This window comes from Heliconius melpomene, chromosome 11 (assembly GCF_056956725.1).
Source record: "Heliconius melpomene rosina isolate 202511_hmr_F chromosome 11, ASM5695672v1, whole genome shotgun sequence".
Classification (NCBI taxonomy): domain Eukaryota; kingdom Metazoa; phylum Arthropoda; class Insecta; order Lepidoptera; family Nymphalidae; genus Heliconius; species Heliconius melpomene.
Window position 1 is genome coordinate 6,106,464 of NC_140399.1, and position 16,916 is coordinate 6,123,379.

At 30.7% G+C, this 16,916-nt stretch overlaps 3 protein-coding genes across 4 annotated transcripts; 2 read left to right on the plus strand and 1 right to left on the minus strand.

Moving 5' to 3' along the window:
• The first annotated feature begins 589 nt into the window (after positions 1 to 589).
• Positions 590 to 4,778, plus strand: repo (homeobox domain-containing protein reversed polarity). Its single transcript, XM_085192463.1, has 3 exons — positions 590 to 1,082; positions 2,511 to 2,634; positions 2,878 to 4,778. The coding sequence occupies exons 1-3, from the start codon at positions 727 to 729 to the stop codon at positions 3,526 to 3,528; spliced, it is 1,131 nt and encodes a 376-aa protein (XP_085048589.1). The 5' UTR covers positions 590 to 726; the 3' UTR covers positions 3,529 to 4,778.
• Positions 4,779 to 5,583: 805 nt separating this feature from the next.
• LOC146534605 (transcription termination factor 5, mitochondrial-like) lies at positions 5,584 to 9,973 on the minus strand. The gene is made up of 8 exons (XM_085192462.1): positions 9,668 to 9,973; positions 9,102 to 9,339; positions 8,785 to 8,945; positions 8,342 to 8,682; positions 7,769 to 7,900; positions 7,265 to 7,383; positions 6,623 to 6,853; positions 5,584 to 6,316 (listed from the first exon to the last, which is right to left on the minus strand). Exons 1-8 carry the CDS (start codon positions 9,801 to 9,803, stop codon positions 6,070 to 6,072), a joined length of 1,605 nt encoding a protein of 534 aa, XP_085048588.1. The 5' UTR covers positions 9,804 to 9,973; the 3' UTR covers positions 5,584 to 6,069.
• Positions 9,974 to 10,311: 338 nt separating this feature from the next.
• On the plus strand, positions 10,312 to 15,966 carry Tmem43 (Transmembrane protein 43). 2 transcript variants are annotated; one of them, XM_085192978.1, is made up of 8 exons: positions 10,312 to 10,533; positions 10,641 to 10,745; positions 10,860 to 11,086; positions 11,499 to 11,692; positions 11,824 to 11,999; positions 12,843 to 13,071; positions 13,467 to 13,572; positions 13,957 to 15,966. In XM_085192978.1, exons 2-8 carry the CDS (start codon positions 10,641 to 10,643, stop codon positions 14,069 to 14,071), a joined length of 1,152 nt encoding a protein of 383 aa, XP_085049104.1. In that variant the 5' UTR covers positions 10,312 to 10,533; the 3' UTR covers positions 14,072 to 15,966. The 2 variants fall into 2 exon arrangements, with proteins under 2 accessions (XP_085049104.1, XP_085049105.1); XM_085192979.1 differs by having other exon boundaries at positions 10,417 to 10,558.
• The last annotated feature ends 950 nt before the right edge of the window (positions 15,967 to 16,916 follow it).

Here is a 16,916-nt window from a genome sequence, read left to right on the forward strand (position 1 = left end):
CCACGGCTATAAATCATGAAATGGACATGTGAGTGCTGTTGATACGGATTTATAATAAAAACCATGGACTTTCAAAAGTAATGATGTGGGCGTTTACACCCTACAATACTATTGAAACAAACAACATCTCGGTGAAGTTTGTGGGAATCCCGCATGATGCGTTAGTTGTAAGCGTGAGCTGGGACAGCGCCCGCAGCTCGCGCCACACGTCGCGCCGCCTCGAGGGAGACGACTCCGGGACCAGCACCGGGGGTGTGGCCGCGGAGCGACGCCATTGGCTCCCTCTCCGTGTTGCGCTATCGTCCTAAACGCCCGCCTCGCCCGCTCTAATATCTCACTTCGGCTCATCTACTACGAAATATAATAGCATTCTGGTACGCACGTCCGTCGAGCTCAGTCAGCTCACTCATTGGCTCTCGTCCTCGTTCGAGCGTCGTATTATGGTAATATAAATTGACCAACCGCAAAGCAAATTCGGTTAGTTCGTTAAAGTTGATTAAAGCCATTTAACCAGGACGGACACGACGAAACGAACGGCGCGAGCGTCGATCCCGCGTACTGAACTAAATGAGCTTCAATTGTTTAATATCTGAGTCGATAATTCAATCGTGAACCGGGCTCATCGAGCCCAGAGTCCGAGGCAGCGGCAGGCAGGCGGCCGCGACGGAGCCCAGCGAGGTTGGCGCGGAGGTAGCGGGCGTGCACCCGCCTGCCACCGACGGCTACATGTACGTGTGCGGGGACAGCACCGGTGGTGCTGGGCCTCGTTACGAGTGCGCCTTTGAGGGCAGCGGAGCTATGGACCAGCCGACCTTTGAAGACCATATGTTCAGCGAGTTCAGCAAGGATCGGCAGGTGCAAGTGGTAGTTGGCGCTGGTGGTGAGCTGCAGTATCGCGAAGATCTGCCGGTCTACGCTGGCAACGAACAAAAGCGCAAGGAGGAGCCGTTGCTGTTGCAGGCGGTTGAGACGGTTCCTACAGCTCATGTTCAGCATCCACCACCACCGCCTCCTCCTTCAACTTCAAAAAAAAGTGACAAGAAAAAAAGCGAAAATAATGGCATCAAGAAAAAGAAAACAAGGTACGTAACTCAGATTAATAGGTTTATTAGCTAGGCTAGCCGGCTAAAGTTGCAAAGATATCTTTGACATGAGGCACTACGAAAAAGCGACTACAAAGTGCTACGACTTGAATATAATACTTATGTGAATAATTCAAATAATACGTATAAATATTATTTTTTTAATTTTTAACGTAACAGTAAAAGCTAATTTGAAAAGTAAATATTACAAATTAATTTTTGTGCCTTCCGATACACTCACCCTCCTGCATAACTAATAGGATGATTTTACATAACGTGCGATATCAATGACAGATGGTACTTATATCTGACATGATATTGTTTAAATGTAAGTTTAAAGTAGGTATATAGAAAATTAATTAATATTTTGTATTAATTCAGGCCATTAAATTTTTTTTTTTTATGTAATCACACGGAAGCTTTTGGTAGTAGCGACAAGTGTATAGATTTCTCACTTTGGGCCGTCTTTATCAACTGCTCATAAATTACATATCTCTGAATGAAAACGGCATCTCAAGAGCCATCTCAGACTTGAGAACGATTTATAAATATTGACTTAAGGATTTATTCTCTGAAAATGGTAGAGGAAAAAAATAAACTAAGCCTTCATGTCTATCCTGTGATAGCTTATTATTATATATATACTATCCTTTTTTTAATATTCGAACACTGCTGAAAGTATTTCACTTAAAAAGGACAGTTATATCTACCTATTTACTTCATTTTTATGTCTTTCTTTAAGTAAAATTATATATTATTTCAATACTACAAAAATAGGACAAATCAACTGGAAAAAAAATGACTGACGTCGTAAGCTTCTTTCAATAATGTTCCATCATCATAATTACCCGTATCGCTGCAGGGCGCCAATTGCTTTATCACACACGAATCTCTAGACACGATAAGGGAAAAATATTAAAAATTTTTGAATGTAAAGAAATCCTAAATCACAAGGGGTTGTGGGTTTGATCTCTACTCGAGGGAATGAATAATTACTTATTAATATTTTCACTTCTTCGCTCTGGAAAGAAAGCAAAAAACCTGGTGTTGAGTTCTGGCCACTCAACAGACAATGCCTGGAAAAATTCAGCGGAAAGTAGGGAATAGATTGTCTTAACAATATCGTAAAATACTTTCAATATTTTTAAATTTACAAACAAATTAAATTAACGGCATTCCAGTACAACATCAAAAGTGCCGTCAATTGGGCAACAACTAGAGGAGCTCGGTGCTCTCACGCAACAGGGGTGAATTTAGTTTCACGCTCAATCAATTTCCGCGCGTGCCCGCAGCCATATTGCACGCGTCAGATGTTGAATGCACCCCGGGATGATAACAATTTTATTTATTCATGATTTTTCAATTAATTGTTGACAGTACTTAATCATTCTTTCTTTTTTAAATATTTTTCTATTGTTTTGTTAATAGGACAACGTTCACCGCTTATCAATTAGAAGAGCTCGAGCGGGCGTTCGAACGCGCCCCGTATCCCGACGTGTTTGCGAGAGAAGAACTAGCTCTGAAACTAAATTTATCTGAATCAAGAGTCCAGGTTAGTTTTATTTAAACTGTCTGATAAGTAATCGATATAGTAATGATATAATATACAAGTACATATATGTATGGTAAATATAATACAAAAATATAAAACACCTATATAAGTACTTATTTCTTACTTATGAGGTACCTACATGGTATTTATTATATGCATCATATACTTATATACAGTTATTGATAAACTTTATTCTTAAAAATGATATTTCCTAAATTATATATTTATTTTATTTTAAAATAGGTATGGTTCCAAAATAGAAGAGCAAAGTGGCGTAAACGTGAACCTCCAAGAAAGACTGGTTACATCGGTTCCAGCTCACCGAGTTCTACAACGTTGGGTGGTGGATTTTCTGGTATCGGAGGCAACTTGCCTGCATTCCCTCAAAATGGATTACCAGCTCCAGCAGACTCATGGTCATACCAACATTCATATGAGCTTTCATCACACCATTTATTGTCATCTGGCAGTAGCGGTTACCCAGGATTTAACACTCAACCGGCATATTCTTATACGACGGTGCTCAATGGACATGATGGCCAAATGTTTGCACCGCGTCACTCTTACGAATACGGTGAAGGTAGCCCACCTCCCCTTGGCGTAAGGGACTATCCTATGATAGCTGCTCATTCTCCTCAAATGGAGACACATGGGCATGATGATAAATTGGAATATAGGACTCACGAACACGAGGATAAATATTCTTCGTGTGCCTTGCAAGAGGAACCGCCTAGGTACGCCGCACCACCTGAAGACTATGACAAATGTGGTATGGTCCAGCATGAGAAGCACTATGAGATGGATCGCCACTCTGATATTACACAACCAGTTGTAGTCAAAATGGAACCAAGCCCCGGTCAGCCATATACGTCGCTGCCCCCTTTTTTGAATTGAAATACTCCTTTTCGAAATTATCGTAGCGCGTAGATCAATTTCGAGAAGGAGTATTTTGAGCCGACGATATATTTAAAGAAAGGCCTAAGTTATAAAAATAACACTTAATTTTGATAACTTAACAGGTCGCAGGTTGTTGCGCCTGACCACGCGTAAAGCATTGTTGCTAATTCATTACCTATTTTAAATACATTTTAAAATTAAAAAAAATATATTCTTTCTAATAAAAGTAGATACAATTTTTTTAAAAATATAAAATAGAAATTTAAGATATTTTGTAGGTTTTTGACTATGTATATATAAATTTTATTTTTTACTATTTACTATGTATATGTATATAAATAATAAATTATCCTAGATAATATACCTATCTAATAATTAAAATACATCCAATTAGTTATAGAAAACTGCCAAATGATATTAATTTATGTTACAGGTACATATTAAATGTATTGAATTTGGCATTTTTACTCGAGCATTCCTTGTGCCTTACTTTTCTGAATTTAGAATAATATATTTTTGCATCTTGTTTATTATTTGCTACGGGTTGAACCCAACATAGAAAGTAAGCAGATATTACTAAGTTAAACTTAAGTGCTTTTGGTGGTTAAATACTTTAAAAATAAAAGCACAAATAGCATTTATATTATAAAATTATAGTGTTAGTTATAACTCTGTAAAATATTGTACAAGTATCATACGATTATTCATAGAATTAAGCTGTGAAATTTATAAAAAAATCTCTGCTTAGAAAGATAATTTCTTATAGGTTACTAGACTTATGAACCGTGAATCGTGTGCCAAATATTATGTAACAATATCAGAAATATTATTAAATTACTGTAGATGAATAAGTACTATTTTTTAGCAAAATATACCATTTAATATTTACAGTTAAATTATGATGTTTATTATAGTATTGTTGCAAGTAGTAAAAAAAATACTTTCTCAGATAATATATAATTTTGTAAAAAAAAATTAAAAATACTACTCGTGTATTGCTATATTTTTTTTTATTACATTCTTTTCATAATAGAAATTGCTTCACAATTTTTGTTCTAAGAAATGTTCTCTTCAGAATTCAGGGTATTTGCTTCAAATATACTAAAATAAATGAAAACTTTTTATATTCATTATATTATTAAATAATTAAGTATAGAATAAGATGTCGCATGAAATTTTGTACGTTAAGTTTTTAAAGCAATATTGTAGGTTAGTAAATTTTGGAGATTAATAACAAAATGTGCTTACGAGTATCTTTTATTTACAAGCCTTTTATCCGTTTGTCTTATTTTATATATTTACAAAAAAATATTATCATCTCATTACGTAAAATTTAGAAAGAAAAAACAAAAAAGGAATAAACTTTTTCAAATTACTCATTGGTTGTAAAAATAACAGTGTTCCCAAATTCTCTTCTGGTGAATACATAATCTTAATCTACTTATCTATATATAAAAAATCGAAAGGTCACTCACTCATCACGAAATCTCAGAAACTACATGTGCTAGGAATCTCAAATTTTTGCATAGGAGTTACTTATAGGACGTAGGTGCTCACTAAGACGGGAATTTGCAATATTCGATTTCTAAGGGGTTGTTTTTAGGGTCGAAAGTTTGTATGAAACTTCGTTACTACAAATGCTAGGAGTCTCAAATTTTGCATAGACGTCACTAGGACGTAGTCATGGAGACAGAAATTGATAATAACATAGTTCACGCGGGTGAAACCGCGAGCGGGCCGCTAGTTATGTATATATATATATATATTAAATATTTTCGTTTCCTCGTTTCTTTGTAAACATAAATAGACTCTCCTCTCGCAAATATCTTCACGAGGCGTGAAGCAAAGTAGTCGGAGAGACGCTTGTCATAAGAAGTATCGTTCTCGAGTTTCTCCACAAATTAGACATTGCATGTTAAGTGGCAGAAGTCAACCCTGCTCATTTTCATTTCGAATTCACAACAATTTCGCCTACAGTCAGATGCTGTTGTTGCTGTTTTAAATTACTTATTTTGAGTGTGACAAAAGGTAGGTGTGTAGATTCAAAAAGCGTTAAATTAACAGTTTTATATATTTTTTAAAAGTTTATGAAATTACATTTTTCATTTTAAATAATATTAATATAAGGTAATAAGGCACAATGTAAATAGCAACAATTAATTTATGCTTAAAGATAAATGAACAAGAGAATGACGTGAAATCCTTGAGTTGAATCTGTATCTTGCAAAAGATGCTTAATAAATAAGCTTAATAAATAAGCTACATGTAATTTTTTTTATTTATGTTATGACACAGATTACTGAAAATAATGAGATATATTATTTCAAGCTTTACGCTGTATCACGCAAATAGCAGGGTAGGCAGAAACACAACGCTACGCTTTGCCTCGTTACCAGAGCGCGGAAATAAAAATATTAAATAGTTAATTGCTCCGAGTGGAAATCGAACTCACAACCTGTCGAGTTTACAATCGCAGGCTTGTGCCAGGTAGGCCTCAAATAATGAGATTAAACTAAAATTATTACTATGAATATTAATTTAATTAACATTTTGTTTGACTTGAGTTTGTGCATATTTGCAATCCGTTTTGCTCCACACACCATCTCCACTGAAATGATATTTTTTCTCTATTTCATATAAAACTAAGCTCAGTATTTGATTGTCTGTCAAAAGACTACAGTTCAAGTTTTTGTATGTTGTGTCCAATTCAATGTTGCTAGTTTCTGTGAATGTACCACTTTTTCTTACTTTTAGTAGTATATTTATATAATTTTCTAATTCAAATCTGAAAATAAAAATTTAATTTATTAATGTAATTAAAATGTAATAGGGGCGGCTGTAAATAAGATTTAATATTTATATATTTGAATTTAGAGATTTTTGAAATGGATGATACTAATAATTACGTTATTATAAATATTTTCAATCAATATATATATATATATATATATATATTTTAGTCAGTTGTGACATAATCACAAAATTTAGTACTCCTCTCCCCCCTTCTCACACAGTCCCACTTCGTCGACGCCCTCACCTCTTAACATGTGACGTAATTAATGGATAGCTCTTTTTTATAATTTTTACTTACAAGGGATATAATAATATTTGACAGTTATTAAATATGACGTCATCTTTAAATTCCTTTTTCAAAAAGTTTAAGTTCTCTCCGATGACATTTAACGCTGTATGGAGCCAATACTTGTGTCGCTTTAGCTTATCTAAGACAGATTTATTTGATATTCCCTTTGTATGAAGTGAAGAACTAATGAGTATAGCAATGTCACGACCACACGCCCTGTTACCGAAATTGTTAATGTATCTGTAAAAAATATTTAACTAATAATATAATTAAAAATAAACAATAATAGTATTATTTAATAATTTATTTTAGTTTCAGCGCTGTATAGGGCACACACACGCCGCACTTAGCAGGGTAGGCAGAGGGGACTTGGGAACCTAGTGTTAAGACACTCCGTTCTCGTTAAGACCGAACCGAATCCTCGAGGCACAGCGTGTTGAAACTCAACGCCGCGTTTTGTCTCGTTACTAGAGCGAGGAAATGAAAATATAAAATATTTGCCGACAGTCGTCTATTAATAATTATTATTATCCTAATAATATAAATAAGATGCAAAAAGCGTATAAGAATACTTTCTTGATTTTCTTTGGCTATCGAGATTGGAAAGCGTGAAACAAAAAAAACACATAAGAATTTTGAATAGGTACTTACGTATTAAATACTTTCACTGAGGACACCAAATGGTTTAGACTGAAACATTGTTTTCTTGCTGACTGTATTCTCGCTATACGCGTCATCATTTTCTTTTCATGCACGACCATATATAATACCTGCAAGTTAATATAGATTATAATATACTTGTATAAAATATGTAATATCATCATCTTGAATCTACTTTAATGCACATAAATAAAAAAAATGTTTTAATATTTTTCAAAGCTAAACCACTGTGGTATAGATGAAAAACTGAACTTACAAACACATACAATCACAATGACATAAAACTACCATCATCAAAAAAATATATAATAAATAAATAATTTTAAGTTCATAAGATTAAAAATACCATTTGGAATTTTTGATTACAGACCATCCAGATAAAATAGTTTAATGAAATTTATCAGCTAGTTTCTACACTGACGTCAAAATCTATTTTTCAGGCAAAAATTTCATATTTCAAATATTGTGTGGCGGTGGCGGCGTTCAAATACTTACTCTAGGATTAGAAGCCAACACCTGATACTCCTTTAGATTAACAAGATGTTCTAATCTGGCACGAACTGTTTGCGGCCGCATACAATATACTTTAAAATTTAATCTTTGGGCTTCATTTGAAATATTATATTGCTAGAAAAAAATTAAGTGAGCTTAAATTGATATATAAAAAATAAGGGGAAAAAATGTCACTTCTGTACCTTAAATTGGTGAATTTTTTTTATATGTTTACATTAAGGTTAAATGAGCAACTTGATTTTTTCACACTGTATATAGCAGAGTAGGCAGAGGGAACCTAATGTTAAGATATTGCGTTTTGAATCGCAGGACACAATGCCACAATATGTCTTCTTACCAGAGCAAGGAATAAGAATAATGTTAAATTATTCATTTCCTACAGTGGGAATATAACCCACAACCTTTATAGTCCACATGCATTCAGCAACTAGATCAAGATTATGAACAACAATTTCACTATTTTTTTAAATTACGATTTGTTTTGTTTGTTTCAGTTTTACAGATTAGTAGCGTCATTCTCTTTTAAAAACAGTTCAAATCAAATCTAGTAGTTACCTCAAGTATCTCCTTTATTTCTAAAAGTGATTGATAATTATTTTTTAAAATGGCTGGTTCTTTTTTTATAGCGTCTCTGATATCTAATTCAGCTAAAGTAGTAACATTTTCCAATATAAGTTTAGTATTAGTTGGATCTGATGATATGATGAACCCATTTTTTGTTATAGTCTCTTCATTAAATTTAATATCATTTAAGGCAATATGTAATGATTCCTGTATATCACACATGGGTCTATGTTTTAAAGGCAAATAATTCTTACAATAATCTTTAAATTGTTTGCTTGTTATTGAAAATTTCCACTGCAAATATCTCTCTATGAGGCTCAATCTTACCGTCACTAGAAATAACAGCATAGTATAAAATATTTTATAAATTAATGCAATGAATTTCAAGTAATTCATTAAAATACAAATTCTTACTTACATATTTATATACTTACAAATATTTGTATTTCCATCCGGGAAGTTCAAAAAAGTAATATATTCTCTTGGCCAGTCATTGAAGCAGTCATATAACAATTGTTCTAAACTAAGATCACTTTTCAGAAGGCCTTCATTTTTTAATTGAGATATTGTTCTTGATTTAACCAAAGTATGGTATCTAAAAAGGTGATAATTCAATTTTTAATCAAAAAATATAAAATTACAGAGAAGACATTTTTTAGCATTCCAAGAGGAACTCCAAGCACTAGCTGAAATTTCAAATTAAAATTTATTCAAATACAGCATACATTTGAATAGTATTGAATATGAATACCTTATAATATGCTTTGGTTGTATAATTGCAAAGTTACATTCTCGTAAAATTTCACCATAATTATCCATAGTTATAGGGTTCATACAAAAAATATGTGGATTTAAGCATGCATCTTCTGCATTTATTCCGAATTTTCGTAATATTTGTACAGTGTTTTGTAATTGTTCTGAACTTAAGTTATAAATTTTAGGATGTTTTTTCTTCAGATCAGCTGCATAATTTTCTGTTATTGGTTCACCTATAATAGTGTTAAATTGTATGTTAAACAGATATCACAATATTATTTGAGGGAATATACATACTTGTTAAAGAATTTAGACATTGAACTAAACCTTCTTATAAAACATTAATTAGTGAGAGCTGAATAATTTTAGAAATAAAATATTGGAAATTATTATTTAAATACTATATTATAATAAAACCGTAATATAAATTTTATATATTTAAAATCTTAATTTGATTTATATTTAGAGTTCTGAGCTAACTAGTTATAATATTGTTCAATAATGCCTAAAATCTCAAATATTAATTCCATAATTATTACTAAAATTTGCTGGCATACATACCTATGACATTTTTATATAAATTAAAAAAAGGTAAATTGTGGTAAAACTTTCGATTTTGCCTAAATATCTGTGGGTACAGATATAGTTGCAAATACAATGGTTTCTTTGAAAGCTTCACGAATATTTTAAAATACATTATGTATTTAAATTATATCAAATACTAAAACATATTTAGTCTATTAATTAAACACACATTGTATAATATTATTTTATAAATAGCCTAATGCAATATGCAATTATTGATAACCTTATTTATTTTTCTATAAATTAATAAGTGTTTATTTACAAAATAGTACAAATGTCAAATTGTTTTTGTTTATGGCTTTTAGGTAGGCACGCTGAAAAAACATTCAGTAATAGTAATAGTTAGAAAAACTTTTAGATTAAAGTTTTATATATTAATGTTTTATTTTAATTAATTTAAATAACTTTAAAATTTATGAATTGTCTAAAGTACTTTTCTCTCCTACCCTCTCTAACACTTTCAGATGTAATTAATTCTACTTTGTTAACTTAATGGCAAAGAATAAAAATTTTAAATTAAATACACATTTAGAAAAAATATGAATTTATTTGCTAATAAATATATTTGTTAACTTTGTTATTATCTCTGGAATTCTATTATTGATCTGTGGAACCAAGAATTTAACTTTTAGTTTGGGATAAATGTCAGTTGTTAAATTATTGTAAAACAAATTATAAACTTTTTACTTTTCAACTCTATTTACCAAATTTCCTTTAAATTATTAATTACAGAACCATTTCGACATTTTGCGAATACGAATATGTGATTAAATGTGAAAACTAATAAGAACCCACAAAAAAAGGTTTCAGTAGAAATATACCGGCGTATTTCGACTTTAACTGTATGAATATTATTTTACATTTAAAGTAATTTATTTGCTTAAATTAAAAATAAACAATTAGTTTCTTAAAATAAAATTCTACATTATGAATTTTGTTTACAATACAGATGGATAGGAGAACAGTTTTGGATCAGTTTAAAGAAACTTGGTTAACTACACTACTTAGCCTTATTTTATTCTCTGGGGTTACTTATTTCTTGATATGGTCAGAAGTAAGTATCTCACACTTTAATATTTGCATGCATATTCATACTATGATATGCATGCATGTATGCATTGCATACTATGATATTTCAAATATGTATGTAAATAATATTTTATTGCAGTGCCAAACAATACAAAGCAATCTTATGTTAGAAGAATTAGTTTCTGTAGCAGAAAGTATTGATGTACATACAGGCGATGAAGCTAATAGATATGAAGGAAAAGTTGTGCATATTGTAGGACCACTTAGGATTCAAGAGCCTATTTCTGAACCGGATTATAATATACATGTGCAAGCTGTCAAATTGAGAAAGAGAGTTCAAATGTATCAATGGATTGAAGAAACTACGTAAGCAACATGATCTTACATTTATAACTATGCTTTATTTTATTTTTAATCAAGTAACAATATTTTTTTCCAATATTTTCTAATTAATGCTGTAGGTTATAACAGATAGATTTTATATACTGGCAATATTTTTTATTTTTGCATTCCTTTGAGGGGCAGTGGTACAGCATCTGACTGTCATTACAACAGGTGTAGATCCACTTCATATTCAGGGGAATGAATATTTTCATTTTCTCAAAAACAAAAGAAACCAAGGCACAACAATGAGTTTCACCACTTCACATATCATATTTTGATATTTAGGAGTACCCCACTATGGAGAATGGAGAATTTTATACCATATACTGCATATACCCAACTATATGCAGGATATAACATAAAGGTGCTCTTATTATATTTTTCCAATACACAGTGAGACAGAAAATTTTGTGAGTGAACCAGTAGAAGAATCTCAGAAGACTTATTGGTACCACAAAGACTGGAGAGACTATGTGGTAGATTCTGCATTGTTTTACATTAGACCTGGTCATCACAACCCAACATCTATGCCAATGTTCAGTGAAACTCATGTTGCAGAAAATGTTAAAATTGGATGGATGTATTTAGGTAACATAGTATGAATTATTTATTTTTTTAGTTATGAATCATTGGTTTAAGACCATTGTTGTGCAGAAGCTGTAGGTATGTAGAAAGTTGTGGATTGGCATCATTAATTTAACACTGTCTGTTTATTTTAGGTTTGGATGTAAAGAGAAAAGTAAATGATTATTATGAAATTTGGTCAGACACAAGACCCGACAGAAGTGATATAAAATTACACTCAGGTTTTTATTACCATGGGAACAGTGCACTGGAACATGAAATAGGTGATCTTCGAATTCATTTCTCTTATGCGGGACGGGAGGATGACATTGTAAGTCAACTTATTGCGACTTTAAATCGAAACTAGCGAAATTTGTACCTACCCAATGACTTTTTTTAATACAATGTATCCTCTTACCCTGGATTAGCATTGGTATACTTTATATTTTATATCTGTACTTATGTTTTGGTTATATGCATTTGGTAATACCAAAGGTGTATTTTAAAGTTGATGCTCTTTTTGGAATGCATTTTGAAAGCAGACAATTTTCTTTGTTTTTAATTTTAGCATTTATATCATTTTATGTTTTTTTTATATCGTTTTAAAGCTTGATAAATGTGATGGCTTTTTTAAAATATACTTTCATTTTTATATTTTCCCTTGTGTCTTAACTTAATTATTAGAAATTAATTTTACACAATATTTTTAACTCCACACACCTGTGTTATTCTAAAAAAGAAGATAAATCTATCTTAAATTTGAAAAACCTAACAGTAATTCAATTTGTTTTTGTTATTTTTAATTAAATATAACACACTGTATATGCAGTGAGGTAAATAAGAACTCTTGTAAAGGACTCTAGTTTCACAAATCAATTTACATAATCGAGTTTTTAGTGAACCTGAACTTTAATTTTTTTAATATAGAATCCAAATTAGACAAAAAAAATAAATAACAACAACATATTTACTTTAAAAAAATGCATAATGTCTGTGAATTTAAAAAGCATAGTTTACAAAGCACTTCTATTTTTCAAATGCAATTTCCTGATTGTTTTTAATTAAGCAGCAGCTTCATAAAAATATTACAAGATATATACTTATTTCGAATAATACTTATTTAGAGAAGGCATTATTTTTTTTTAATTAGATTTTTTTTTTTAAATTATTACAGTACACAACTGTGGGTATTGTTGAACGGGGTGTTCTTCAGCCGTACGGTCCACAAAACTTTCCTACAGCGGATCCGATGTCTCTAATGAGAAAAGGTTCTTATAATTTGCAGCAATTGTATGATTTGGAAAAACGAGACGCTAATACGCATACATGGAAGTATAGGATGTTGGGCTTTGTACAAGTGTTTGCGTCGGCCATGACGTTGCATCCTGAATGGTTGACTTTGTGTGAGTATTTGAAATTATTATTTTGTGTATAGCTTCAAATCATATTTCATTCCCCCAAATTGGGAATCGAAACCACAACTGTCGAATTTACAGTAGTCGCACATTTGTCGCCTTAGTGCCACGCCAGTCTCATAAAATAATTGTTTATTTTTTTTTAAGTATCTGTTAAAACTTAAATGCTTATTTTGATAACTACAAATTCAACTTGTATTCCTTATATTAGTATTTAGTTTACCAAGCTGGATAATTATAAATTGCTGTAGCACAGTATGTACGCTGTAATTTATTTTAAAATAGGACAAATACTCAGAAATAGATATCTATATGCATCATTATAAAAAAGAAATCATGTAAAATAAAAGAAAATCATAAAAATTATATATATATTTTTTTAGTTTTACAGTGTCACTGGGTGTCAAGTAACTTGAGGCGGTGTACAAGATTGTGGGCTAATTTGGTTCTTTCCTTTTCATACACTTTGTTCGTCATATCGTTGCCTTGGTGAGGTTTGAATATTATTTTTATTTATTGGTATAGCATAAATTTTTTATAAAAAAATTGTAAATTAAAATTAGGTTGTCTTAGTTTTTTTGTCATGTTATTGCAATAGTTTGCAGACGCAGTGTGCACATGTCAATGTCAAAATAAAAATAAACTAAGAACTAATAGAAATAATTTAACATGAAAATTATACCTATGCCTATAAAAATTGAGTGACTTTAAATTAAAGATACAAAATGTATAAAAAAATTAACAAAGCGAGCCTTGAAAACAAAAAAAAAAGTTCTGAATGTACAAAGGTCAAAAATTTCATTCTGAACGTTCTACAGTTCAGGCCCAACTTTAGGGTGACTGACGTACTATATGCTATAATATTTTCATCAGGTTTCTACACAAGCCGTCGTTCGGCGCGGTGGTACTGGGTGGCGCGGTGCTCCCCGTGCTCCACTATTCGCGCGTGCTGTCGCGTGAGGGCGTGCGCGAGCGCTGGGACCGCTGACCCCCCCTCCACGCGACCCTGCCGCACCTCGTCCGGATGACCGCCATGGCGCTCGTGTATGCCTATATTGTATTTAAATAATTGTTACCTCTTATAATATAATTGACTGAATTCCGCACAAACTTAAAGTAAAGGCCGGCAACGCACCTGTAGTTTCTCTGGTGTTACACAGGGTCGTAGGTGGCGGTAATCACTTAACATCAGATGATCCATTCACTCGTTTGTCTTGTCTTTTTCCATTTAAAAAAACGATTTATCAATTGTCAATATTTAATTGTTAATTGTAATTAAAATTTCTCAACCCTGGTGTTTGGTGTAGGTGGTCTGCGGTAAAAGTATTATAAGTTTATTTTTCTACTATTTGTCTGTGAAATTTTTCATTCTTTAGTTATCTACTATCACAAGTTCGTTGAGAGAAATATGTTATAGAGCTGAATCTCAAAATCTTACCTATTTTAGTTCTTCATATGTTAGAGACCAAATTTAACGAATATTGTTAATTTTATAAAGTTTCATTTACATCGGGAAATAACTCAGTCGGGGGAAGACAGTAATGGGGAAAGAATTATTTTCAGCTCTCTATTTTGATAGACAAATCGCGATGTAGAACTCCGCTCCTAAAGTAACTCAACAGACTATTTCTTAAATTTTTTACCTAAAGTGGTGAACGGAGTATTTCTACATTCTTAAGTTTTCGTTTTGTACTATATGTGAGACAATGCTAAAAAATAAATTAAGGATTTTTAAATACAGAGTTTTTTTAGAAATGTTATATATTAATTTGTCAGTCACAAATGGCAGCGGCGATTTTTACTTAGTAACTTTTAGAATCCTACTTGTAACATAGCTTAGACTGATTGAAGTAAAATTTTAAAGTAACAAATTTCAATTGATTAAATTAAAGAAATCTCATATCATGTTTTTATAATTATGCTTATTATCATTTGTAATTGGTACTTTATGTAATAATATTTTTAGTCTTTTTCAAGAGATACCAAGGAAAACAATTATTGAGACTAATATAATTTCGTCAATATATGTATTTTCGAATAGTACTATATAATTAAAATATTTTCTGTTATTTTTGCATATAGTAGTATTTCCATAAACAAGAAACTCAATTTTAATTCTTGTTTATAATAGGCAAATATACATTCTCATTTACAATAATTTATTCCTATTATAAATAATAAAAATTAATTCTTATTGTAATACAAATTGTACAATATTTTTTTATTCATCAAGCAACTTATTATTAGTTAATATTTTTTTTTCCAATTAATAATGTACTTGTAACAAATAATAAACAATATTATATCTTAATAACAATGTTTAAAATATAAATAATTCATGCTATTAACCTTTTAAATACAATTTATTTAAATAATCATAAATTATAAAAATGTATTTAACCAAAACATAATAACCGACTGTAAAATGTGATGATTTTTGTATCTTTTTCGTTTCACGCTGTATCACACGCTTCACGGTGTATCACACGGCGGGGTAGTACTTTATTGATATATTTTTTTGCTTCACTTTATGTCCCGCAATTAGTAGGAAAGGAGTGTCTTAACCCAGTGTTATATAAAGTGAAGCAAAAAAATATATCAATAAAGTATGCATTTATTTCATTTAGAAACACGTTTTGTAGTCGGTTTTTGTAATAAACCAATAGTAATAATAAACTAGTAAACTAGATAATTCATAATTTGTAATGAAGATATCTTTTCAGTTAAAAATATTAATATTTATAGTGTGTATCGCAAATACGTTTTCTTCAGAAAATATGATAAGTTTAAATTAATTTTAAATATTTGTCATAATGTTACTAATTTATAAACAGCACTAGTCATTACCATAAATTTAATTAATTACAATATTATACTTGTAAATGTGTTTAATTTCTATTTAAACTCTCATAATTATCTTATATTCTATTTATCTAATAGCTGCAGGTACTATAGAGTTTTAACTCCAGTTGTAATCATCATTGATTGCGACCATTTCTTTTCATAAAGAAATTAATTAACTTTTTATTTTAATATATAATATATCACAACTTCTCTATCTTTTTTATTTCCAAAATATATAATAAATTAGCTTCTCAGCGATGAAAGTACGCGTGCAATTTTTAAACTTTACAACGGTTTTTAATTGGATTTTTACGAACAGTCAGCGTAATTACAGAGAAGAATTATAATATATACTATATTGTAATGAAGCAAAACCAATGTGATAAAAATATGCTAGATTCCCGTCTTTGTTTATGAAAAATGCTTAATTATTCATTCAATGTTTCAGCCACCTTAATATTGATTGAAGGAAGTTTCGACGGTTTCTATAACAAGATGAAGACAATCAGAATCTTAATTTAAGAGATTTTTTTATCCTTATTTCTAATTTCATAAAGATCAGACGAAAATATTAAATATTATAATAGCATTCACATAACATGGTATGCACATAATTATAAGAAAACTTGTAGTATTCATCTTGTTAAAAATAAATTATTTATATATTACTGGTTGTGATTACTTGGGAAGACGACACGTTTTATTATAATATACCTATAGCAGTAGAGTTATTTAATTTTATTATGTAAGTAATCAATCAAATGATATTAACATTTTACATAAATTTAAATTCTTTTATACAAATTGGCATCGAGAATGTTCGTTCACGTGTTTTCTATTTAATTTATTTGTTGTGGGGTTTTAATAGGCAGAGTGCGCTTAGTGTTAGCTCATGAAAAAAAAGTGAAAGGTAATATACATTTGAATAATTCGGATATAAAATTTAGGTAATACAAAAAACGAATAGGAAATGAAGTTAAAAATTTCAC